The 27,437-nt window shown below is 39.1% G+C and overlaps 1 protein-coding gene across 1 annotated transcript in view; it reads right to left on the reverse strand.

Moving 5' to 3' along the window:
- Positions 1 to 27,437, reverse strand: part of BICD1 (BICD cargo adaptor 1) — a 157,955-nt gene that overhangs the window by 70,128 nt on the left and 60,390 nt on the right. Inside the window, 1 exon segment of the mRNA XM_079303429.1 lies at positions 9,558 to 9,770. Coding sequence (XP_079159555.1) covers positions 9,558 to 9,770 — 213 coding nt within the window.

Here is a 27,437-nt window from a genome sequence, read left to right on the forward strand (position 1 = left end):
TAGAAGCAGACAAGCTCTGGTTATCTATGAGCATCTGCACGTACACATCTGAAACATTTGCCAGCAGAAGTGCATTTCTCTCAATCCTGAAGCTTAAGAGTGGATTTGACCATGACAATGAAAGGGTGATAACACTGTCTGACCTCTGCCTGACTTGCTGCCCACCTCCTGGATGCTGACTGGCACTGACTGTTGAGAATAACTAAAAATAACCAGCTTGTGTCATATATTGTAATAAGGACAAAGGGAGAAAAGGAGGTGGCATATTTGAGGCTCTTGCTATTCACCCTTCTGTCATCTTCCTCTTATAAATTTCCCCCTTGAGAACAGAGCTTGTTGTAGAAAGCACAATTAGTAGAGATGATAGGAGCCAAGAACTTATTAATGATTTCCTACCAATGACACACTGGTAACAAGTTTGAGGTTTTGAGGCAGAAGTGGGGAATTGAAAAGCTGCCCCACAGAGGACCCTATTAAAGGGTAGCCTCAGGTTGCCACACAGAACAAATTTCAGTTTTGTAAGATGTAGTCAGAATTAATTCAAATGAGAAAATACCAGCATAAAGAGCACAAAAATATAAACCCCAAAGATGCTGACTTTCCTGATTTTTCAGGGTTTCATAGGTTTTTGATTCCACATGGTTTCTTTTTGTTTGGTGGGAGATTTTTGCCAAAAATCTCTTTAGTAGTTGCTTACAATCTAAAGGCATAATTAAGATGTGTTTTGCTCCATCTCACACTGATTGCACCTCTCAAATCATGCATGTCTGGGGTCAGGTCACAGGCAATGCTCTATGTCCTGGCAGCCAAGACATATCTCCAGGAAAAAGTAAATCCCATTTCCCAGAATTACCTACTAAATTCCAAAAGAAGCCATTACAAATAGATCAGTATTGATCAAAATACAAGGAAAAAAATAGGCTGAAAATAAATGTGGGTTTTGAACAAATAAGAGCAGATGTTGAAGCTCAAGCACCTTGGCTGATAATTGTCCATGTGTGATTAGCATCCATGAGTTTCCTAAGGCCCAAGCAACTAATCACAGCTCCAGAACAGATCATTAGGTTTTTCAGTTTTGTTTGGTGGATCTCATCTCTGAAGCAATGACCAGTCAATGCCATCCATTCTGTACTGGTTAATAATGAACAAAAAATTTTAGGAAGAAGGAAAACAGACAGTGATGAACTCATATGCAGGGAAACAGGAGAAAATGAACAAAAGAAGGTACAATCATGCAGGGCTACAGTGCACGTGTGGACTCCCAGGAGAGAAGAAATGTGACCACACCACTTGTGTACTGATGGCTAGGAATACATCCAGATTCCTGTTCTGTAATCCCAATGAGTACTGAAGGCATAAAACATTCAACAATTGCCAGGCACATTCTAACACTAAATGACTGGGAAGAACAACATTAGTCTCTCAGGGAAGCTTTAACTACTTTTTTTTTTTTTTTTAAACTGAAACTGCTCAGGATATTAAAAAAAAAATAAAATCAAAGGAAATTAATTGGAACAGGAGCAACAAACTTACATTCACTGGTTGTTTAAAATTCTTTATCAGTGACACACGTCACCACAATTTATGCCCTATTTGCTTGTGCACACAGGCAGTGAGGACTTCCAGCAAAAATTTCTCCTTTTGCTTATGCCTCTACTTTATCTGGAAGGCTGCTAAAGCTTTTGGACTCCGGTTTCAGAAAGTCTGGCACCCAGGGTATTCCTTTCCCACTTAATCCCAGGCAAATGAATGAAGTCACAAGGTACAAGTCAACACAGCTCCTGGGCCCTTGTTCCTGAGAGTCCAGATCACATTGCAAGGATTCTGTAAAAACTGGCAATGCAGTTAATCCCAGCAATGCCAAAAACCATCTTACTCCACACCACTTGAATAGACAAAAGCCTAAGTTATTTTTAGCCAGCAAATTAATGCTGAAAAGAATGAGTCAGCACAAGAAGTTCTTAAGAGGGCTTCCTCATCTAGAAACAAAAGCAAGGCAGAAAAGTGAGGCATTTTTTAAAATGCAGAGGCCACATGGAAAAACAAAACAATGTTTTGACAAGTTCAGAGAGCTGCTAGCCTAACATCACTGGTGTGTGATACCTGAGAAACATAGATGTTATATGAATACGCTTTCCCTGGCATCTCCTATCAGCCCTGGGCACTGGGACTGGACCTTCAGGTATCAGCAGAACTGATTGTTCAATCCTCCATGAAATCTGCCTCACTCTTCTTCAAACCCAGGGAACACCCCTGGAGCCCAGAGCTGTCCTCTCAGCACGTGCTCACTCAGTACCCTGCACAAAGGGGGACACAAGGGGCTTGGAAACACCACCTTGGCACAAATAAAGGGTCATTCTTTCAAAGAACTTATGTAAGATCCAGCACTGCCAGATCCCGATTTGATTAATTACTGCCCAAAGATTACCAAGGGCACCCTCTTTCATTTTCTATTTGAGGCCCCTTTTCTGAAAGAAGGAGCTGGGAATCTGAGTATTTTTAATAAGGCACTCTGTATTTCAGCAACAGTCCCTTGGTTATGCTCCATTATCCCACTTGGCCTTTTTTTGACCTCCCTAGTGTCCATTGTTTGACTCTGCTATTCCCAGAGCTAAATGCCTGAACCTTGCCAAAGAAAACAGCTTCATTAATGTGTCAAATCCCAATTTTGTATCCAAAATCCTCATTTGGGCTTAGGAAACACAAACACTCAAAGATGCTTTTGGTGGCTTGCAAGTATATTGGAGGGTACCAACAGCAAAACAACAAGTTGGTTACCCTAAGAAAACAGTGCCACAAAAAAATGTATTTATCCTGAACTCTTGACCTTCCTATTCTATTACAGTTGGTGCTTATGAGGAGTATGAACTTGGAAACATAACCATCTTAAGAGTGATCATAGCAATTTAGGATTATAAACCACATTTCAGGAAACAAAAAGATGAATCTTACCAAAGTCACCTTTGGCTTCACCTCAGTGGTTTGTCAGCCAAATTGTGAAGTAAAAACCCAAAGAACACATTTGGTGGTAACTAAGTCAGAAGATGGAGTTGGTGGAATTTTTGTCTGTTAATAGGAACACTCAGAAGCAGTTGACTGTGGTCTTGCTGCCTATCAAAGCTCTTTCTCTCACAGAGAGACAGCATCAGCCTATTAGTGTATCCATTAATTTCACAGCATGAAGAGAGATTTGGTAGGATTACAAGTCACAGCTTGCTGTATTTTTCTGTCTCCAAGATAAAGATAATTTTGTTTCTTTTCAGAAGTCCTGTGAACAGGGAAAGTACACATACAGAACAGAGGAAACCATTTAACAAGCTTTTGGACTAAGCTCCATCTGAAATTTTTCCTGAAAGCAGACAAACTATTTCTAACAAATTTTGCAGCCTCTTAAGGCAAGAACATCACCCATTAACAGTACCGGCAAAGGAGGGAGAAACATTTATGAGGGTGGCCTGGCAGAATCCCCCTATGGCAGGCTTTTCTAAACACAGGAGAGAGAAAATAAAAACACCTCTCACTGGGCAATAGAACACATTTATATTACAAGCCTAATTTAGAGCTGGTTATAACCAGTTGATGGCAACTTCCAAAACAAAGAATGCAAATATCATCAACTCTACTGATTATGCTACAAATGCCCTAAATTGAGATGCAAGCACTCTCCTGACAGGAGGAACAGTTCTGCCATCTCTCTATCACATCCAGCTCCACTTTGTTTCTCAGACACCTCTGACACCCACAGTCATGTCCATGGGCTGCTTCAGCATCTCATCCTACAGCTTCTTCCCAAAAAGCAGTGCTTGCATTAAGGTCCATTAGGATCAAAATACTGTTAACAATGTCCATGTCAAATATGCATATTTTCTTAATTATTCTCCCTCTAAAAATCACAGAATCATTTAGGTTAAAAAATACCTCTAAGATCATCAAGTCCAACCATTAGTCCATCATGGCCAGCACACCATTAAACCACACCTACAAATAACACATCCATGTCTTTTAAATGTCACCAGAGTTGGTGACTCTACCACAAGAGTGGTCAAACATTGAAACAGGCTGCAGAGGGAGGTGGTAAAGACATTTTTTTCTTAATATTCAATCTAAACTCTCCTGACAACAACTTGAGGCCATTTCCTCGTCCTACTGCTTGTTACTTAGGAGAAGAGACAAGTCCCCACCACGCTACAACTTCCTTGCAGGAAGTTGCAAACAGTGACAAAGGCTCCTTGGAGCCTCCTTTTCTCCACACTAAACACTCCCAGCTCCCTCAGCTGCTTCTCATTGGACTGGTGCTCCAGAATCTTCAGCAGATCCACTGCCCTTCTCTGGACATGCTCCAGCACCTTGATGTCCTTCTGGTCGTGTTTTTCATGTCACAACACTGGACACAGGTATTGAGATGTGGCCTCACAAGTGCTGAGTGCAGGGAGACAATCCCTGTCCTGGTCCTGCTGATCCAGGCCAGGGTGCCATTGGCATCATGTGCAGCTGCTGTCAAAACCATCACCCCAGGTCCTTTTCCACCAGGCAGCTTTCCAGCCACTGTCTTCCAAGTCTGTAGGGATGCATGGAGTTGTTGTGGCCCAAGTGGTTTAGCCTTTAGGCTACAGTCATTCCTGATTGCTCAGCCCCATTCTCCCTGGCCCACAAAACACCATCTCCCAAGGATGTGCAACAGCTTCATCTGAAGGAACAAAGAGTCTGCCAACCAACTCCTGGGGCACTTCCTTCAGAGAAAGGAGATTCACAAATCCTAGGACAGAGAATAAACCCGAGCCCGAAACCTCACCAAAATCACAGAACCAGAGAGTAGAAGGTCATCACCAGGTAAGGCTGGGAAACCTTTCCTTGGAAGATCCCAGCTGCTCCTACAGCAGTACTCAACATGCAGCAACAGGGCACTGACAGACCTCAGGCCAAGCCTGGACAGAAAATTTTACAGAAGGTAGAAATTGAATAAGATAATGTCTGAAGAAGCTTCCAGGAGTAGATGACAATTCAATATACAAAGGATCTAAGGACATCCTACATTATATAGTATGCACTATGTATCCAAATCTTAACCCAGAGCAGCAAAGAAAGAATCTGAAATTGGTGTGTTTGCCCTGGTTACACCGTGACAGAGTATTGACTAAATGTGTTCACATTTAAAGGTTTTACTCAAAATTCTAAAAAGAGAAAAATCCCTAATTTTTCAGATTGAAAAAATGTAATTTCTAAATAAGAAACAGCAAATTTTTATTTAAGCCCCATTTAATACAGAAAGTTGAGCTCTTAATGCATAATTTTTTAGAGGAAAGCCAGCTTGAAGAAAATGATTGCAATTTTTTTCTGTTCTCAAACATTAGTTCCCCTCAAAAAAAATCCAGGCTACCATGCCAAAACATTTTCTGATTAGCATGAAGCACAAGATTTTTGTACTGCTGAAGTGAATAAATGCTTAGCTATTGATTTCAAGGGCAGCAGGGCAGCCCTTGAACTTCACCTTATATCTTTTTTCACCTGCTTTCAGCAAATAATACAACACAAATTTCTATTTTTCTCTCCACCCGCTCTTCCACTGCCCTCATTCCTGTTTTTGCCCTCCAGAAACCCAGGTGTGTGCTGTTTGCATGGCCCATTAATATTGTCATCACATAACCCTCCCTGTTCATCTGTTATCTCATGGGCTGCAGGTAGCCAGGTGCCAATTTCTTTCTGCAATCCCTGCAGCTGTTGCAGTGGCAGAGCCTATAAGTTTTAACCCTTTTCTTCCTGGCTTTTTCCTTTTCACTACTCTTAATGGGAAGAAAGAGCTGATCCACACCTGCCAGCCCCCTTAGACACCAAGACATTCCCCAGCCCACCCAGAACCACTCATCTGCCTAGTCACATAACACCTACAAATCCTGAACTGTACCATCACTCTTCATCTCCATTTTCTACAGTCTCACCTGCTTCATCTTTGCCTCATTCTCCTTCCCCTGCAGCTGCCACCTGTTTTGAGTTGGATGCCCAGCTCCAAGGTATTCATCCTTCCCATGAGGGAGGAGTATAAACAGACTTTGCCTCTCTATGGAGATTTCCTGTCTATGGGCATGGAGAACTTTCTCCAGCTCCTGAGCTGGGTCATCTGGGCTTTCATAATCCCCTCTGCCAGTTTTCAGCTTCTCAAGGTAGTGATTTCATCTCCATACACCAATAAAACACTTACAGTCATTATGAGATTTTTTCACTGGCACAAATGGAAATAAATTACTCATCTCCCAATAGTAAGTGAACAGTGCTTTTAAATAGGAAAAAAACAGACTCCAAAAAATTAGAAAAGAAAAAAAGATTATCTTTTAAAATTAAGTTCTTATAAAGAAAAGTATTTTTTAACATTTACAATAAATGAGGGCAATTTATATGCTGCTAGAGGTTATATGATCTAATAACCATAATGATCTCTCCATACAGAGAGATCACCACCATAAATTGTGTGATACCTAACATGCAGATTTGGTAAATCTAGTCTCTGACTGCTAAAATATTATCTCTCTGGCCTCAGTTTTAAAATCTGTATAGGTTTGGTTCAAATTAAACAGTCTACATTCCCTATCTGAGGTCTTGACAGGGGAAAAAAATCTAAAAGCTTTCAAAAATGTGTATTGTATTTAGTTAGCTGGTAGTTAATAAGGTTCCTATCCAACACTCTAGGGATTTTTATTACATCAAAAATTAAGCTGGTGGTGTTTTGCTTCTTCAATCATTTTAACATGAAGTAGAAAGCTATCTATGTACACAGATTCCTGGTTCATTATTCCCCATTAGGGTGAAGCACATGATCAAGTTCTTAAAAAAAACCATATTTTTCAAGATATGGGTACTGAAATCTGCTTGCTTGTTTTTGCAGTCTGAGGTACATAATTCTCCATAGACCTGAGCCTGATACATTCTCTTTTACAACAAGGGAGATCCAGGTCAAGCTGCCCTGCAGATATCAGCTGTGACTGTAAGGCAGATACTTGCTAAAATGTATGAATTTTTAAACTCCAGGGCTATGGAATTCCCAGGATTGCTAAAAGTCTTCAGCATTCATGTGAGTGCATTCTGATGGCTCACAAAATGCTCATACACATTCATATGACTATGGATTTCTGTGCAAATTCAGAGAGCAGAATGAATTAATCAGATAACTCCCAGGACAGGCTGGAGAGTGCAGAGGCACTGAGTGTATTATTTAGGAGTGCAATACCAAGTAACAGGGGTCATTTTTTGAAAACCTACCTATCAGTCTTCAGTATCCTAAGTGGATGAGTGCATGGAGAAACTACTACACATTTGAGTCATCCACACAAAAACACGATTCCCAGAACCACACAGCAGTTATTTCTTTATATTAAGATTGAAGGTGGAATGGAATGATTTTTTTGTTGTTGTTGTTGGTTTAGTTTATAAAATGCCTTATTAAGACCTAAAAACTGCTATAAAGCACGTTTTTCTTGAAGGGAAGAGGCAGTGGGCAGGGAGGGGAAAAGACAGGATACAATCAAGTAACTTTTGTCCAGAATCTACCCATCTGTCTTTGCATCTCTTAGTACAGAGGACCACATGATCTTTTTTCTTTCATTTTTCTCCCTAACTAGATTTCCAGATTTACTGCCTAAAAAGAGACAAATTGCTTCCTCATTGTAGCAATCCACCCACAGCAGCATCTAATTCTGGCTTTATCCTCAAACATACCAGACATTTCATACTTTTTTTTCCTCACCTTTGTAGCTCTCAAGATTTTGAGTAAGTTTAGTCTGCTTCTCCCCACTTGCAGGAGGCAGAACCAAGCAGACAAAATTCATAAGCACTTACAGGAGAAGGTCATCTCCTTTCCACAGGCACTTGGACATCACAGCTGTAGGACCAGGCTGGGCACAAGACTGAGACTCCTTTGAGAACAAGGTGAAATACTACAAAATTCAGTGTGAAAAGATCACAAAGAGACTGAAGGTGTCGATCACCCTCTATCTCTTATTATTATTCAAGTAATTAATCATAACAGCATGTGGTGTAATGAACTGACTGCATTAATCCCATTTATGCTTGCATACATTGATTGTAGTTACATAAAATAAAAGTTCCACATAGTCAAGGACTTCACTATGACTTGTACTTGGGGTACAACATCATCTTCATAATAACAATCAGTTTATCAGCCTTATTTTTATTCAAGTAAATTCCTTTATCACAATTTAATTAACTACTATGGTTTGTTTCTGTTTAGCACTAGAGCAGGGAATAATTGCAGCTGGCTTCACACTAGGGGTTACTATTATCTCCAAGGAAATGAGGGCAATCAATTTTCCAGGAAGGACAGGTACTGAAACTGCCTCCTGAACAAACTGCAGATCAATAACCATGATACAAAATGGAAGAGAGATTTGCATTTGAAGGAATCCCAGAGGAAAGGGATGGAGTACAAAGACAAATGTGTATTTTCTGGGACTTGGTTGCTCATTTGTGTCTGAATCCCAAGTCATCAGGACCTGTGAGCTAAATCAAACAGACAGGCCTGTCAGGATCTGGTTGTCTGCCACCAAGAAAATTTTAGGATAGAATTTTAGGACAACTAGATGAAAAATAATTAAAATAAATTATATTTTTTGTTAACCACAGCAATTACAAATACATGTTTTAATTTGAATATATGAACAACTGGCATATGTGTACTTCCTCCTGAAAATAAGCAGGTTCAATGAGAGTAAAGGCCTCAGTTCCAGGGCTTTCTGTAGGCTAAAAGGATGCCATTCCACTCAGCTACAGAAAACATGGTAACTGTTAATATTAACAAATTAATGCATTAACTAATCAGTGTCCAGAATCACATAGGAAATATCTCCTTCAGCACCTGGACAGTGGGGAGAATCCCTATGTATAAAAGCATTCCCAGGGAAGTGTAGGCTCATTTCCAAGTGCTGCCTTTCCCTGCATGTAGTTGTTCTGCTACATTCCACAACTTCCAGCTTCCAAGTGGGAAAAAGGCAAGTTAATAAATATTACATATTACTTAATTCTCCATCAAAATTATTCATTGTCTCATGGTCAATAACTACATCTGACTTCCTTACTGTTACCCATTTTGTAAACATGAGCATGCATTTTAATTTTGCTTACAGTAGAAGAAAACCAGCAAAAGCTTCACATAATTCTAGGCAGTCCAGAATACCTAAGAAATTATATAAATGCTGAGAAAGAGAAGAGTTGCATGAACACTAGAAAAGTGCAGAAAATGTGTTCATGTAAAATTCAATACTGCAAAGTACAATGCAAAATGCTAATGGTGTTTAGGAAATTACAGTTTCTTTGAAGTACACCAGGTCTCCACACTTCTTGAATTAGGTTTTATTATATTTGTAAGGTGGTGGTGGTGTTTAAAAACAACAAAAGTTATATTTTCTCCTTTCCAAATTGCAGCCTTCTCAGGCCATGTGGTTTCTGGGAAGATCAGAGACTGGGAGGTGAGCATTTTCATTTCCTGAAATATTTCATTTACTCAGAGCCATGTTATCCATGGTGGCCTAAGGAAATCCAGCCCCATTTACCTCTTTCAAGTCTTGGACAATAGCAGTGAGCCTCTCATTCTCTGCCTGAACGTTGGTGACCACAGCTCTGCTCTGCTTGAGCTCGTTCTGCATCTCCAAAATCTTTCCCAGGTAATAGGCTTCCTTGGATGCAGACTCCTGGAGAAGAGTCTCCTCCCGTGTTTCCCCATCTTCGGCCACTTTGCGGTGAACAGAGAAGGACTGTCCAAAAGCCTGCAGGGGAAACAGAGCACAGTGAAGACCTTCTGCAGCCCTGGAGCAGTCAGTAACAGCACCCAGCAGCTGCACAGGCAGCAGCAATGGGATCCATCTGCAAATTCCAGACTCTGGCCTATTGAACACTGTCCCAGCAGCCACCATCCCACTCCTCTGAAATGAAGATTTTGAGGCTGCTCAATCCCCATTTGGGGATTTATGGCCCCCATCCAGTCAACCTCCATGAGATCAAGGTGGTGCTCTGCTAACTGCCCATTAATTACTGCCAGTATTTAATCCTCCTGCACTGAGGCCAGCCCATAATTCATCAACTCGTTCTCTGGTTTTTGAGCTGAAAACCAAGCAGTAGCCATCTACACCTCTGGGATACCAAACAGAGTGTGTCAGCCCCTTCCTTTCATTTATACTCTGTGTTTTCTATTTATGTTGGATATTTAATTGTATGAATATAGAGATAATTTCAGTGCTTGCTTGTTGCTACTGGCTTACACTGATCAATTTAATAAGACTGTATTTCTCAGTGACAATTTCTAATGGTATTTTTGATAGCTCTGGAGCAACCTGAAAGAAGGTAAAATACAAGCTATGATAGTAGACAAGATGGAGATAACATTTAAGTATGAAAAATGGGGGGAAACACAGCAATAATATAATAATATAAAAAATGTCGTAAAATAATAGACACAAAAAGAAAGTAAAAACAGCAATAAAATACAAAGTAAAATAAAAGGAAAAGCTAATTTGAGTGTATTTCCTTTTTTAAAAAGGCACTTAGTTGATAATGACATGACCTGATTCTAGATAAAGAAAAAAGAGGATTTCTAATGTGAAGAATATTTAGGCTAACACAGGCAGAAGTTCTCTCATGTATCTTAAATCAAACAGAACACATCTGAAAGACCACAATTTTTATTTTCTTCTCCTAATACATGAGAGAAAGATTTGAGTCATGGTAACCATGCTATTTCAGGGAAAAAATATCCCTAAAAGCCTCATTTCTACCCAGTTATAGGAAACCACAGCACACATTTGTACCCACTGTAAGCTGTGGCCTCTTTGCCTTCCCATCAATAGAACTTGCCAAATTAAATCCATTGTTTTACTGCTGCTATTTATAGACTTTCAGAACACGTTCTAAGCTTTACTGGCACTAGAACTGAAACAGTCCCTTAGAAACTTCAAAGTAAAACTCTCTTCAAAAACTTCTCAGCTTTTAAGTCTACCTCACTTGGAGAATCCTGTGAACTCAGCATTAAAGGATTCTAAAAATATTCAATAATGTATTAACCCAGCTGTCTTCTCAAAAAGCTGTAAGTTACTGAAACAGCCAGCGTCAGCAGCTTGCCAAATGGGATTTTCCAAATAACAAGACATTCAATTTAATGAAACTTAAGCACTGATATCTTTGAATCTAAGACAACTGTTTCAAGAACACTGCTAATAAATTATCTTCCTCTACATATTTACATTCACTGGCTCACTGTTCCTAGTTTGAGACTGAGCAAAAAGCACCAGTCAAATAAAGACCCTACAAGACAAATGTAAAGGCCACTTGTCCAGGGGTAAAATGAAAACACAGCAGAAGAGCAGGTAGGACTTGTGGGGATGGAAAAGCTCACCAACAAATGTTACCCACTGGAGAATAAACACCAGTACACAGTGATGGCAGCCTTCCAGATGCATCCCAGCTTTTCCTTAATGTGGTTTGAAGGTGCATCTAGCACTGTCCCAGTGCCAAATCACCTGTATAGTAGAATTTCTTCCCCATTTCTTTGATGGCCAAGCCTGTCCTAACTCATCCATATCACAATATTTCATTCCTTTGTTCAACTGTTATCAAGATGTTAAAAAACAGGGGAAGGAAAGCAAGCAATCATAGTTCACTTTTGATGTTGATGGTAATCATGCAGATCAATGTAACAAGAAGAGGAACATGAAATACCTTTTAATTATAAGCAAGCAAAAAGTTCTGCTTCTGTATTTCATATCCTGTACAGAACACCAAAAAGTTTAAACTTTCCAGACATGTTCACCTAAAGTCTCCACAAGATTGATCACTTTCAAACTAAGCCACATATCAATACTTGGTAGCTGGTAGCCAAATTTTTGTTCTATTTTTATTTTATGCTTTAATAATTTGCTTAATACATTTACTTATCTGTAAAACCTTACTATGATGTGAAATATTTCAAGTAACTGTGCTAACATGAGAAAGTGATGACCTGGACTGCAAGTTAAAGGAAGTTCACTTGCATTTGGGCCATGAGTTGGATACAAACAGATTTGCTGAATAGATCTTATGGTATATAGGGAATACCAGCCTGCCATGGAAGCCTGAGTGAAGAAAGAAGGGGGTCAAGTATTCTGAATAGGTGCTATACTGTACTGTGCCAGTTAATTACCCATGTTCTTTTCAGCATGGTGGGACTTTCAGCTGCTTGGTGGGACTCCTCATTAAAACCACTTAGAAATCACTGTTGGTCCCCTGTTGCCTCTTGGTTTCAGTTTTCACAGTGTGGGGCTTTCCTGATCTCTTCCAAATTCAAGTTTGGACTAAGAAGGGTCTGTGCAGCCCTTCAGAGCTGCTGTTTTTCATGAGAAACCCCCTCCCAGAGTTGGCACAGTAGCTTAAATCAACTACAAAGACTGGGGCAAGTTTACTGCTTCAACAAAGACTGTCCTAACAGAGAGCAGTCAGATTTTCACCTACACTGATCCCAGCATTTCTCTCAAGATTTTGTTTGAAAGGATGTTCTTGATTGAGTTGGAAGATACATTTTTTTCCCTACAAATTGGTCATAAAAGCCGAGTAACAAGACACCATTAAACTATGTATATATATGTATCTCCTGAAACCTCAGAATTGTGTAACACTACCATAATTTTTCAAAGGCATTTAAAATTTGAACACTGAGAACAGTAAAATAGTGATCACTATTTGAGGTCATGATAAAGGGTGGTAAAAGTGAGTACATACAAGGAAGAGGTCAATTTGATCATGCAGGAAGGTGTAACTTTGGAGGAAAAACACCATTTACTGTTGAACTCTATGTAACCCTAAGTGGAAATTACAGTGTCAGAAGCAAACAAGCATGACAGAAATAATGCTGTATACAAAATGGGCAAAGATTTGCAAAGGAACAATAGAAAAATGACTGCTGCAGACATGTCATATTTATATGACAAATATATGACAAAGCTAGTGTGCAATGACATAAAATTGTGTCTAAACCAAATTATATTTAGCACTTCAAGAAAGAAAAGGAGAAGCTAGATTTCTAATTTAGGTGTAGAAAGCAGCACACATGCAAAAGATCAGTTAAAAACAAAATTTTAAAAGATCTGTTTAAAACATACCTACATAACTAGGAAATGAACGCTGCTACTTCTGAATTTCACTTTTATTTTTACTAATGACCACCTGGGGCTGGAATTCCAAAATGCTTCACAGAAATTCATCCTTTTACTCTGGAATGATTAATAAGCAATAAACATGACCTGACTGCTCCCAGGACATGCAGGCAGCCTACCTTTGTGGCTTTGACACTGAATTCAGCTTTTTCTGATGCATAATGCAACAGCACTGAACTTGTTCAAATTATTACCTATTTGAGTGGCTCACTGGCTGCAAACAGAATGTATTATGTATTAGTTGCCTCCACATTCACAGCACAAAAGCAGGGAAAGAACAGGCTGGGTTATCCAAGAGGGTAGCATATTTCCTAGTCAAACATCAGTATAGCATCACAGATGGAAATCTTTGCTCAGGATGCTACAGGTTAATGCCAGGAACAGGCTTTATTTTGTTGCACAACTTGAATGCCCATTTATCACCAAACATTCCTTAGAACTCTTAAAATTCTATGTCTCGCAGATGAGACTAATTTTTTAAAGTTACTATATATGGGCTTTTTTCTTCGGGTTTTTTTTGTTTTTCAAAATTCATTGACAAAAGTTCAGGTCCTTTGAAATTTTTCTGCTAAGGAGCAATCAGTGGCAGAGTGAGGTCTGTGAGAAAAACCCCCTCTAGGATATTCCTCTAGGATGCTCTAGGACAGCTGAGCAGAGGAGCAGCACCTGAGCAGGATCCCTCAAACTCAGTGGATACAAAACTGCTTCTTCCCTAACTTGTGATGTGGCACTGAATCTAAATCCAACGTGCTTCTCAACACTGCAACAGCAAAACAACACCCTTGCAGAGGTGACTGATGGGTTCTAGTCATATTGTATCTGCCTTCTTAACTTTCCCAAGTCATATGCCTCTAAATTTTGTCATAATGTAGACGAAGTCTTTATGCAGCTGGCATGACCTTCTCATGTTCATTTAAGATGACTGAGACAGGTCAATATTTCCTTTTGGAAGCCAATACTGAAATTATTAAATGCTTCAAGTGCAAATACTTAGCATATTGCAATCAAAACACAAGCAGATGCATGCTTAATAATGACAGAAGAAAAAAATTAATAGGCATTGTGTGGATAGTGCATGTGAGATGGACAGCATATGCAGGGAAGCAGATTGAAAACTCAAAAACAGATTGAGAACACAGTCTGAATCAGCATGGGCTTATAGGCAAGAAAACTAGATCATGAACTTCTAGGTTGACAGGCTGTCTGAAAACAGCTGATTACCTGATTCCTCCTGTGTTCAGCAAAACAGGATACTGAACTCTTCTGCAAAGGCAGAAGATTGAGCATCTATCTCATCACTAATTAAGCTTTCAGCTCAGAACACCAAACAAGGTTCCTAGACTTAACCTGTTCCCCAGTCAAAAGGAATGAGATAATTGATCAAAATCCCATTGTACCCAAGCACCCTGCTCAGCACCAGTAGTTTCAAAATTTCCAGACTCAAGATGATAGTTTTATGCTCTATGGAACACAAGATGAATAGGATTGTGTGTTTGAGTTTTCTCTTAATGTAACAACATACATTTTACTTCATCTGCCCCTTCTTGCAGAAAAATATAACATGTTTTGCAGTCAGTATGAAGCAAGGTAACAAACTGGGGGTTTCTTATTTGTTCTCATGCAGGCAGTCTGCCTTTTGAAAATTGTGAAAATTAAACATTAAAAGGACAGGGTTTTTTTCAATTTATACTTTTCTACAGATAATTGAGGAAGCTCAAATCCTCCCCCCCCATTTCAAAGTGTTGAGGAAAGTATCTACTGCTGAGTAAAAAAGGATAACAGATCCATTCATGATCTGAAATAAAAGATACCATAGTGCTGTAGTTTAGTTGACATGGTGGTGTTTGGTTTGGATTTTACCTTAGAGATCTTCTCCAACTTTAATGACCCTATAAGCATGGTACAGCTGACTGAGAAATCTATAAAGGATACTTGAAGAAACTACCACCTAAAGGCAAAAAGCATTTAGCTTTATTTCTAAATACCAGCTCACTTCATTCAGCTCTCTTCAATAAAAACGCAAATGCTGTTGCAATGATATTGACATAAGTCAATAACTGCATAAAAGATTTCACTTGGAAGAGGGACTTGCAAGCCAAGGTGATGGAGATTTTACCCATGCCAGAAATGCTAAGGAGATCAGAAACATGGAAAACACAACTAATCCTGAGTCTATTTACTGATATAGAGCAGTAGGACAAATGTCAACAATTCATAAGCTTTTCCCCAAGGAACATTTGGGTAAAAGACTAACAACGTGGATGCTTCTGTTTGTTCTCAGTGGATCCCTTCAGTATCTACAGTCCTCTTGAAATTCATCTCTCAGATGCTAATCAACAAACCTTCAGAAAGCACAGAAAATTATATTCAGCTCAGCTACAGACACAGCCATGCCTCTGCAGTCCCAGCACACAGTGTGCTGATTTCCATCAATGTGTGAGGCCTCAGGCAACCACTCTGCCTTTTTATAAAGAAGGAACAAAACCACTTCTAAATGTGATAGTTAGGAAATATTTATAGACAAGAAGAAAGCAGCACCATGAAAATGAACATTCAATGCCAACATCCATTGTTCATCTGCAATCCAGCAAAAGGAGAAGTGAATAAGAATTTCCATTTAATTGCCTCTAACTGCACTCTAGATGGGAATTTCAATTCCCCAGCCCTGAGTATTCCCTCCAGACACAGAGAACACAAGAAAAGGGGGAAAGCTTGTAACAAACAGCACCACTTATCTACAACACAATAAATTAGTTTCATTCTGGTAATTTTAAAGCCCCTCTGTTCAAAATTCCTATGGCAAATAATTAAATTATTTCTATATACAAAATAATTCACATCTTGTTAAGGAAACATAAGCTGGCTTACAATTTTGCACAAATTACTATCAGACCAACATCCATTTATTAAAAATTTCAATTAAAACCAATAGAAGCATTACCAGAACAAGTATGTAAGACTGTCAGAGTTCTAATTTTTTTAAACAAAAAGTGCCTGAAGGCAGACATTAAACCAGCCTTCCATAGAAGCCCTATTGCATTTGCACTGAGCACCAAAACTCCATTTTTACAAAAACTCTTTTTTTCCTCTCTAACTGATTTTCTTCTCTTTTTCTAGCCATGAAATGGCTGAAGTGATTGCAATTCTATCTCCTGTGCTTGCTTGAATAAAGCAGCAAAGAATTAATGCCAAAACCCAGTTCTTTAAGAGTTGCCACCCAGCTGGGACACTCTAGTTATTACATATGAGGGGCAGTTAATATGAAAACTCACATTCCATAGAGCATGTTTATAGGGCATTTTAGGAGTGGTCTAAGCAAAGTCATGCTGGTAACAAATAATAAAAACAATCCAGTCACTTAGTGAATCTCCTGAAAACTTTAAATTTGCAGGGCCTCATTTTATGAGAGCTTCTGGGATTTGGTCTCATATTTGGAAAGAAATTATATTCTTCTGCTGCAAAACACTTAGCTCTATTTACATATATCCTAGAAGCCACAGAACAATTACTTTATTTAGATCCTTTTATTTTAATATTTCTTACTGTTTTCTATCAAGTAAAAAGAAAATAAAGTCCCTCCCAAACCATTTTATAAGCATATTAACAAACCCCTCACATCAAAACTGCATTCTGAGTATAGGGCAAGTGGTGGTATTTTTGCTAAGCAGCAAAATTAAGGATTTGTTTCTCAAAGAACAGGAAGCTCTTCTCCTTGAATAAGAAAAGAAGTAATATAGTTACTGTCTTGTCTTCAAGGCACTGTACAATGTCATTCTGAGGCAGAAGCTTATACTCAGAATAATTCTTTGCCACTCAAGCAAAATAAATTAGAAGCTACAATGGGTATTTCCACTCTCCACATTTCCACAGAGGAGGACAAAAAAATCATCTCTTGTAAGGTATTTTTGAAACCTACAGGAAAGGTCTTAGATATTACCCTTGAAGTGACATTTAGAGTCAAGTATAAGGACTTACTCTGCTCTTCTTTGCGTTTCCCAACCTTTTTCAAAACAAGTCCTTACAGCTTGCCTATCTCAGTGAGTTGTCAAGTAGATGGGAAGAGAATTAAATGTAATCATGAACACCTAAAGAGGCTGATTTCTACAGTTGTTTAAATGAAACTGGAGAAGAGAGAGGGGGTACTGTCTAGGGCACATTGTCATAATACCCCAGTGAAACAAGCAGCCCTGGAAGAGAAGTCAGGAAAGAGAAGTGAATTCCAAGAGTGTCTGACAGGCTCCTTAGAGAAGAGAAAAAGAAACTGGTTGGGTTTTTTTTTGTTTTTGTTGTTCAGCACAAGTAGAATAGGTTAAAAAAAGGGAGACTACACTTGTATTCTTTCCTTGACTGAAGGGGGACAGAGAGTTTCCAGCAGTGCACAGAAAAAGGGTAAGATGCAAGGTGGCAATCTGAAACCAAGGAAATTCTCACAAAGCAAAGGAAAATCCATGCAGAGAGTGGCATGACAGCAAAATAAGTGCCCAGAATGGCTGTGTACCCTCCATCCTTGGAGACTTTCAAAACTCAGCTAGGATAAGATCCTGAACATTGCTTAACTTGGAAATTTGGCCAGGTGATGGACAAGATCATCTTCAGCAGCCTCTTACAAACTAAATTCCATTATGATCCAGGGAGCAACTCTCCCTGCTGGAAGGACTGGTAGATATTACACTTTTCATGGACAACACAGCTGAAAGAGCCACAATTCATGGCCATTTTCTTAGGTATCTTCCACACCAGAATAAAATGACCAAAAGCAAGAGCAATGTGGTCTGAGATAAATTTATCTGATTATTTAGATGGAACATACAGAGACATGACATTTGAATGCCAAGAGCACAAAGGGACCTGGAGTTTTTTCTCCAGGTGTGCCATCAGCACACTCAACCAGTTTTATTGCAGCTGTCATACAAACCTGACCCTGACCCATACAAGCCAGTCTAAGCCAAATTCATAGTAACAAGGCAAGATGAGTCTTGGGCCTATAGCAGTCAGGGCAGAAAAAGGTCTTCCAAAATACAAATTTCATTAACAACTATATTTACAGAATACATGTTTTCTGTATATCCTACTAAAGTAATCATGCTCATTAAATTTAAAGCCTTAATTTGCCTGGCTATATTTATACCCCTATTTGCTAGAGTTCTTTATGTGAATTGCCAGCACAGCAGTTCTGATTACAGGTGACTAATAAGAATAAACTTCCTCCTTGTGATCACACGACTCACTAAATGTCACCATGTGGAAACCAGAGTTGTGCTTAGCAAGTGTCTTGGATAATGGAATGCAGGGAAAGAGCTCCACCTTCCAGCTCTGGAGATGGAGTATAAGCTGGCAGAAGGCAATAATTTTTTTAAACCAAACTTGTGAAAGGAGAAAGATTATCTGGAGGTTTCTGCTGCTTCAGGCATTTATAAAAACTCCTAAAAAGTTAAGTTGAAAAAATATCTAAATAAAAGCATACCCTTCAGAATAAGAGGCCAAAATAATAGACCTCTCAGTTATTTTCAAAGGAAGGTTTAATTAGAGTGCTGTCAGCCACAGACTAACCATGGGGAACCTTCCATTGGCACTGATCAATGCAGGCACACAGCTGTTTCACAGAATGCTCTTGCAGCTGGGTGCTCACTGCAAGTGTTGGATAATCTCATGTCTCCAGAGCAAATGAGATTTTAAGGTACATGGTGGTGCTGATAATCATGTTACAGCAACAAGAGCTTGCCTACTCAACACCCCCAAGAAACTGAGACTCAAAGAACAGGATTGCCACAAATTGCCATTGTGATCCTCAGAGAGCTTTAATTCATTTTGCATAGGCTAAGAAGAAAAAACACCAAACAAACACAAAATACCCAAGTCAAGAAAATCCCACCCATTTATCCAAACAAAGCAGAGACAAAAATGAAAGGAACTTGGTGTAGACTGCTGGCCAGAAGATTATTCAGGAGGAGAGAGGGACGTGTGTGACAGGGGAGGGAGGCTGCATGAGAAGGCAGCTGGCCTGGCACTCCTCCAAGCACTGCTGCATCCACATGTGTCTGCCTCAATCCAGCCCAACAATAAACTGAAGAAGGCAGACCATACCCCATGCTGTGCATTTGTATACCTACATGTCCAGCTGCAGCAGGGCTCCAGACTGATCCCATCTGTCACCCCAAGAAAGCAAAAGACAAAGATTTGCCTTTACAAGCAAGAAATCTGGAGCCCAAGCCATGTGTCCAGACACGGCTTCCTTCCCCAGTGCTTCTGCACAAGGGCTCAGCTCTCCATTTTCTACTTGCCTTTTGCTTCAAGAACAGAGGAGGCCAGCTGCAGAGAGGATGGGATTTGAAAACCACACACAAAAAAATGAGACCAGGGATCAGGGACAACATCCAGGGCTGCAGGCATGTTTGCAGGATGGACCTGTTTTAGCTCAACCAAAATCTTAGGTAGCTCCCAGCCTTATTCCCTGACAGTGTCAAATACATAATACTGCCTGATGATGAAAACTCCTGTTTGTGAAATATATTGTCCCCCAGTAAGCAATTTGCAAAGGATAACAAGTTTAAGACAACAATATGCTTTTGCTTTGCCAGCAGCTTTGTCTCAGGGTGACCTGTCTTCCCAGCTGTAAGATAACTGCAGAAGCCTATGCAAATTGAGCATCCATGACTTATCTAGTTCTACTGAAAGAGTAACCAGAGATTTCACTGACTTCAGTGAAGCCCAGATTTTACCCTTGGGTATTTATTTCTGGATGATATACTGTATTCCAACTCCTGATTCACTATATTTGCTCATATGGAAGTCGCCAGCAAATTACAAACTGTTTAAACTACAAACTTCTGAAAATCAGCAAAACCTGTCTTAGCTCTCAGTCACCACCTTATTTTCCCAGAAGCTTTCAAACCACCATCATCACCGAGATTTTCCCTCTAGAATCTTGCTTTTTCACAGAAGCAGTTTTCACAAAATGGGAAGTCTTTCCTCCCTCGACTCCCACCCACGGGAGTGCAGGCACAGAGCAGAGGATCAGCACAGACAGGAGAACACCTCAGTCAGCAGCAGCAAGGGAGTGCTTAGCTGGCTGCCTAAATCTGTCCCGGCGCCACATACGGATACAGGAGCTGTCCCTTTCTGTCCCAGAAAGGAAGCTTTCACACATCTCTGAACCTGATACTTAGCAAACTGTCACAGAATACATCCCAGCGCGGGTTGATGGCCATTTGCACAATTGCAACAAATATCAACGCTTGCTACAAATGAAGGTGGATGATTACCTGCTTTCCTAAAGAGATTTAAAGCAAAACAATTGACTTCAGTGCCAGCGAAGTACAAAAAAAATCCACACGTCTGCACATATGCTCACAGGAAACAGCAGAACAGGGGTTAAAAGGAAAGTCAGCAAGTTATTTGCTACAGTATTATAGATGTGATTTCATGTAAAAGAAAAGGAAGAACAAGCTAACCCAAAGATAAGGTGTTAAGATAATGAAGAACAGGAGTGGAACCATAAAATATCCAGATAAAGACAACTCTGAAATTCACTCTCCTGGAGGAATGAAACAAAATATGATGCACAATAGCAAACCTGCCATCTACTTCTAATGCACAAAACCAGTTTGTTATAACCAGTCAGTAAGACACATGCTAAGGAACAGATGTCCCCTGTCCCATATCACACAAATGCTCCTGAAGCGAGGACCTGTGCACACAGGCCTGTCTTAGTTCTTGAGAATAAGAACAAAATCTGTAAAAATGGAGTGCAGGTAGGTCAGACATCTGGTTCATTCTGAAAAATTAGCATCACCTGTACACTCCACAAGGTTGTCAGAAGCACAAATAGTTTGCCTCACTTAGGATATTACTTTTCTTTTTAATTTTAAAAAAGCCCACCTCTCTAACAAGACCCATGTAAGACCTCTTCATATTACCAGAGCTACACTGGCTCACTGGGCAGGTAACACAGTGAGTACTTTGTCAAAAGCACAGCCCACAATTCATAAGCTTCAATTCATTCTCCAGTGCTGTAGTGAGTGGTGAAGCTGGAAAACTGCAGTCTGGAGTGAGTGACACACAACTTTTCTTCCTTTTCATGAGTGTGTGGCCCCTGTAGCACATCACACAAGCCTGCCATGGCAGACCAACACCACCACTGCTCCTGTGGTGCTCTGCTCCTCAGATACTGTGTAGCTCCTCTACATAGTATTATAATTAGAGCAGGCAAAGTCTACATGTACATGTACAATATATACTCAATTGTAAGTCTATATGAACACACTGCCATGTTCTTGAAATAGTATATGCACCTGTACAAGAGCTACCATTTTATTGATAGAAGATAGTGGAGCAAATCATCCAAGGACTTTTTAAAGCAAAGCCCATCTTCCAAACTTAGCCACTCTCAGTGACTGATCAACATGTCATGATTGAGACCCTCTAGGAATTCCAGGTGAAGACAAAGGCTGGTGACACTCAGCATGGAAGGAAGGGACAGAGGATGCTCTGTGCCATCCTGGGCTCACCCAATGGCACCACAGGCAGGGTCCCAGCATCAGGAGGGAGGTGTTATAAGTACATATTATATTACTGACTTTTCTCAAGTATTAAAATGAATGCTCTATGTATAATGTTGGAAAACTTTGCTGTAGGAATATAGTTCCTTTTAGTTCTGCAATTAAGAAAAATTAAAAATAGTAGTGTGATAAATATATATATATATATTTTTTACTATAACACAGTGATGTAAAAAGCCTTTGTTCATGTAACTAACTCAGGGAATGATATAAAAGATAATCAGGAAATTCATTATATTCTTGGATTATCTGGATGAAGATAGCAGTGACAGACACCAGAACCCCAGGGAAGGAATTTATTGATCTTCCATTATCAGAGAGTACTGCCAGGATGGAGCCACAAAGAAATTAGAAAATTGTTGATTTCAAGGTTAGGGGGGGATGATTTTGAATAATGCATTGAAGGTCTATGAATATGAAACATGTTAATGTATTTAAAGAAGTGTTTTCTGAGTTAGTGTGTGCTCTTGGCTGAAGGCTAAGCATCCAGCCATTATAACATTTTGCTTTATTGTTTGTCTCTTATTTGTCTTTCATTAAACTTTTTTAATTTTATCAGGAAAGTGAAACTCATTTTTCACAGAGGCAAGATTGATATCACTCACTATAAATCCCATCTGTCATTGGATAACTTAGATACTTTTTTTATAATTCTTACCTAGATCCAAAAAGAACCATGTACAAAACAATCTGTAAGCAATTTCCAATTATTGTTAGCCTCTCACACTGTGTTATGAAACACCTCCATTACTGAAAAAGCATTTCTAGTCTACATTTTCAATTTATACTGTATCAGATTTGATGATTCTTTCGATGAAAAAATACTGTTACAACATGACACCTGATGGGGATGCAGCTTTGCTATAGGGATGCTCATTTTCATTGTTTTACAAAGAGTCCTTTGAGAGTGTCAGACAAATCCACACTGGCAAGATATGTCAGTTAATTGAAGAATTTTACATCTGAAGGGGACAAAGAACTCCCTATTGACTCCCACTTTGAGGCAACTCCTGAGAGATTTGATGGTTTCTTTTCTATTTGTCTTAACCCTCTGAACTGCAGCACTGTCTATGAGTTAATTTGTAGGGAACACACATCATTAGAAAAAGAAGCACCAAGTGAAAAGACAGGGTCATCAAACAACATATATTTCTTTTGCAATGGAATCATAGATATTCCCTTGAGTCAAAATATAGTTTCAATAACTTTACTGTTGGGAACCTGTAAGCCAGACTTTTAAAAACAGTAGTAACTTAATATAAAATCTGTGCAGATAACATTTCAGTCAAACTTCACACAGCACAGCTTAGAAGGGAAACCAGGGAAAGAAGAATGGAATTAACTACTTTTCATAAATTTATAGCACAAGGTTATCATACATTTCTGCCCTAATGCAAATGTAAAAGGCTGTCAGTACAGATAACTCAGAATTATAGTGCTAGATCTCAGAAAACAAATTGATTAGGACATAATTCAAAATAAATGAACTTCACACATCATGACACTGCTGCTTAAGACAGAAATAGCACAAAGGCACTGTGCTGTGTATTTGCATGCACACACACCTAGTTGCACACCAGTATTGGTGATTTCATAACACTTGGAGACAGACTAATTTATTGCCAGATTAATTGCTTGCACATGTTGGGCTACTACAACAATCATTCTGCAAAGTCATTGGCCTATGGAACCATACAATCAAAACTATGGTAAATGTTGACCAAGGAAAGAAGTAAAACTACACTTCATTGATCTAAGGACCCACAAGTTAATGAACTACACCAGTTGTGCCAGCTTTTCTCCTCATTTGGAAAGCAGCACTGAGCTCAGGAGGCTGGAAGAATCAGAGTCACCAGGAACCACTGGAGGGATCCCTGAGAAAAGGAACATGTGCCAATGGCAGGAAATATATGCTAATGACTCTGGGAAAATGGCTATCACAGGAATGTTTCTTCTCAGAAAATCTCTAAATATGTATATAAAAAGGAGCCTTTTCTATCCTCAGTATACACAGTATTACAGAGGAAACATCCCCTCATGCATCCATCAGTGAATAAAGAATTCCTGCTTTCTAATGCTACATTGGTGTTAAGGTGTCATTTTTATGAATTTTTGGCAACTTTTTTATTTATTTAGAAGACTGTCCAAAACTCTAAAACTGCTTTGAGAATACCAACTCATAGGGGTTTTTTTTTAGAGTTACTCAATCCATTTTTACTAACATGCTCTAAGTAAATTAACAGAGGTCTATTTGATGGGAGCATGTGTTACAGCTCAGCTGGGCCAGGACTGCCATCTCACAGCACATGATAAAACCATACCCAGAGACATCACAGTAATAAAGGGAAGAGAAATCAAGGATCCAGAGCCTCATCACAGCCATGTCTAGGGTAAAGCTCACCACATCTTCTAATGAGAGAGAGATGATAACGATAATGGAAAATGGGTCAAAAATCAAATAATCCTGTAATATAACACAAGATATTTGAAATCCTGCCTTGAAAAATTCTCCCAGATAATACCTGGCATGCTGCAATTCCTGACTCTAAAACTCATATAGATACTAAGACTCAAACTGAACGTGTACTAGGTTTATTAGGCTGTGCTAAAAAAAAAAAAAAAAAAAAAAAAAAAAAAAAAAGGCATCATATGGAGGGATTAAAAGAAGAATAAAATGTTCAAGTGTTTCAAATATGTGACTTCTTGGAAATACAGCAAACAATGGAGACAGCTCTGCTGTCAAAGCAGTGTGCTTATCATGAGGCTAGTCCCAATGGGTGAAAAGGTTAAATGTCTGAGCCACTGTGAGAATTACAGGAGGCAGGAAACTATTTCATTAGATCCCAAGATAACCATGTTTCATTGCTGACCCTGGCAATGCAGCACAGAACACAAATATAAGAATGACAGGCCACAGCAACCCTCACTGACAAAGAATAGGTAGGTGTATTTGGAAAAAAAATGGGGATTTGAGCTTTTAACTTCAGTCAAATATAAGAGAGGAAGGTCTGAGGTTTTGTCAAGGTCACAGTAAGAAGAAAACATTTTGTGTAGAAACACCATAATGCCATTTGCTGAATGCTCTGTTGGGTTGGGCTTCTCATATCAAAAAAATCCCCACCAAAAATCACAGAAAAAGTGGCAAGTTTTCATCTTGTGATACCAGCACAAAATTTGTTTCTATTCAGACTAAGATTATGTGCTCAACATACAGCAAACTTTTATGTGGCCCATGCTATGCAGAACATTAGACCAAACATTATTAACAAATATTAAAAACTGAATGATTCTTAGTTGTAACCTACATTGCTGAAAGCAAAAGATGGCACAGAGAGGTGCATTTCTAATTTAAAAAATAATTTATTAGCTTTTTTTTTAGAGGGGTCACCAATGATACAGAACCTATCTAGCAACACTAATTCCTTGCTGTGGGAAGAGGTGAGTTTAATACCTGGGAACACATTACTCCCTTGATCTCTCTAAGAAACAGCAGCACTGCAGGTGAATTACCAGCCTGTGTCAGCAGTCCCTGGCCAAGTTCCTTAAATGGGCTGAAGTTGTCACTCAGCTCCTGTCACTGCCACCTTCTCTTGCCTGACCACCACCACAGCTCTGAAAGGAACTCAAACTTTTCAACTGTATTGTGACTACCACTGCATGAAAGAGGGGATGGGGAAGAAAAAACAAGCAAAGAGAAGTACATTTATCATTTCTGCTTTGATAGAAATAAATATCTATAAACTTTTGCTTTCAGTGTTTTACTGTGAGATAGTTGGAAACATTCAAGTAATCTACATGATGGAGTGCTACAAAATTACCCAGGGGATGGTAACCTGACTAGTAAAACCTTGAAAACACAGGTTGAAAGGTCTCGGTCCTTTCTCTTGTTGGGAAAAATAAAAAAAAAAGGGCAAAATAAATTCTCAGTTAGAAGCACAGACACAAGTTGAAGGAAATTCAAAGAGGTAGAACAGAAATATCTAATGTGCATGCCCTTCCCACACACCACTGGAACAAATAACCCAAATGCAAAACCTTTGTGACAGATCATATCATTAAATACAGAGAGCCAGGGATCATGAGCAAAGTGGAAATGAGAAAATCATTACTGAAATACTATTAGATGCCAATCAAGTTAGAAAAATTTCTAACTGTACCAAATTTCATTAACCATTTAAACAGGGAGACATGAGTGATTTGCAATGAAAGGGTAAAATACAGATCAAAATCAAATTGCTCAGGGAACCAGAAAATAGATGACAGGGTCAGGCTCAGTTCAGAAATGCTAGCTAATCTAATAACTGAAAATGACCTAAGAAGGAGGACTTGATGAGCCCTGCGGTGCTTTAGAGGCTTTGCTATAATATCAAGATTGCCTTAATGCTGTATGTCCCTCAGATCTACATTTTCTTCACAAAAGAAGTGACTGCTGGGAACTGTAGCTGCATTCCTGCTCAGGAAGAAGAGGGAACATGATTAAAGTGAAGACAGCTTCAAACTAACAGTGTAAGAAGGATCAAGACACCTTTTAAAGGTGACCATTACCCCAGCAGATACAAGGAGCTCTCTTGAGTGAATCTGCAGATAATTTATGAAAGATTGAAACACATTACAGGAAGACTGAGATGAACTTTTGCATACTTATTTCAAAAAGATGAAGAGCAGCCTGTTCAAGTGATAATCTATTACAATAGATACAATAGATTCTGTGACTTACTCAAACTGGGCTATAGCAGTGCCCAACCCAAAAGAAACAGAAAGGTGGGAGGGTCAAAGTGAATGTACTTATCACTGGCCAGGCCCCACAGTGGTACTACAGATATCTAACAAACCTGAAGAACTGCAGCTTATTGCAAAAAGCAGCTCAGGCAGCAGTTCTGCATCACACAGAGCTCTGAGTCTGGTCAGTGCTGCAGCAGGCAGGACACTGAATCCCAAATACACAGAAGAGTCCCAAACACAATAGAACAACCCCCAAACCTTTCCACTTCACAAACAGTTTCATTTGCAGATAAATCACTATGACCACAGTAGCCAGACATAAGTTTTTAAATTCAACAGAAAAAAATATTACTATGAAATTTTATTGCCTGAATTTAATAGCAAATTGAGAAAATTGATACAACAGTTTCTTCCAGCCTACAGATTGCTTCATCTCTGAGCAGTCCTGACCTTTCAAAAACATATCTGAATAAAGCTCATCATTCTTTCTCTTCCCATAAATTTAACACTGAAGAACCTACATTGCTAACTAGTGAGTTGATTCCAGTTAACTGAAAGTAACAGTTTAATATCATAATTATTCTGACAATGCTGCTATCTTCAAAAGCCTATCTTTCAGCTTAGATATTAAGATAATTCATCAGCAAAGAATGTTTTCCATGCAGAAATCAGTTATCCATTAGTTTCACAGAAGAGAGTTAAAAGTTAAGGAATTGGAAGTTAAGCAAAAAAGAAATGAGAAATTATATTGCAAATGCAGGAAAACTTCCTCTGTAACCACACTCATTCTGCATCACCTCTCTGTGTGCATCAGTCCTCTCCACTACTCAACTAAGTTAATTATTCATTAACTAACAAAAATTCCTCTTCCTCCTCAGATAGCTGAAACTTAGAGATACCACTTCAATATGAATAAATTATAACATATTGACAGGAACAGGGTGTTCATAAGGTCAGGAGGATGGTGGAGACA

Source organism: Erithacus rubecula (assembly GCF_903797595.1).
Source record: "Erithacus rubecula genome assembly, chromosome: 4".
NCBI classification, from domain to species: Eukaryota; Metazoa; Chordata; class Aves; order Passeriformes; family Muscicapidae; genus Erithacus; species Erithacus rubecula.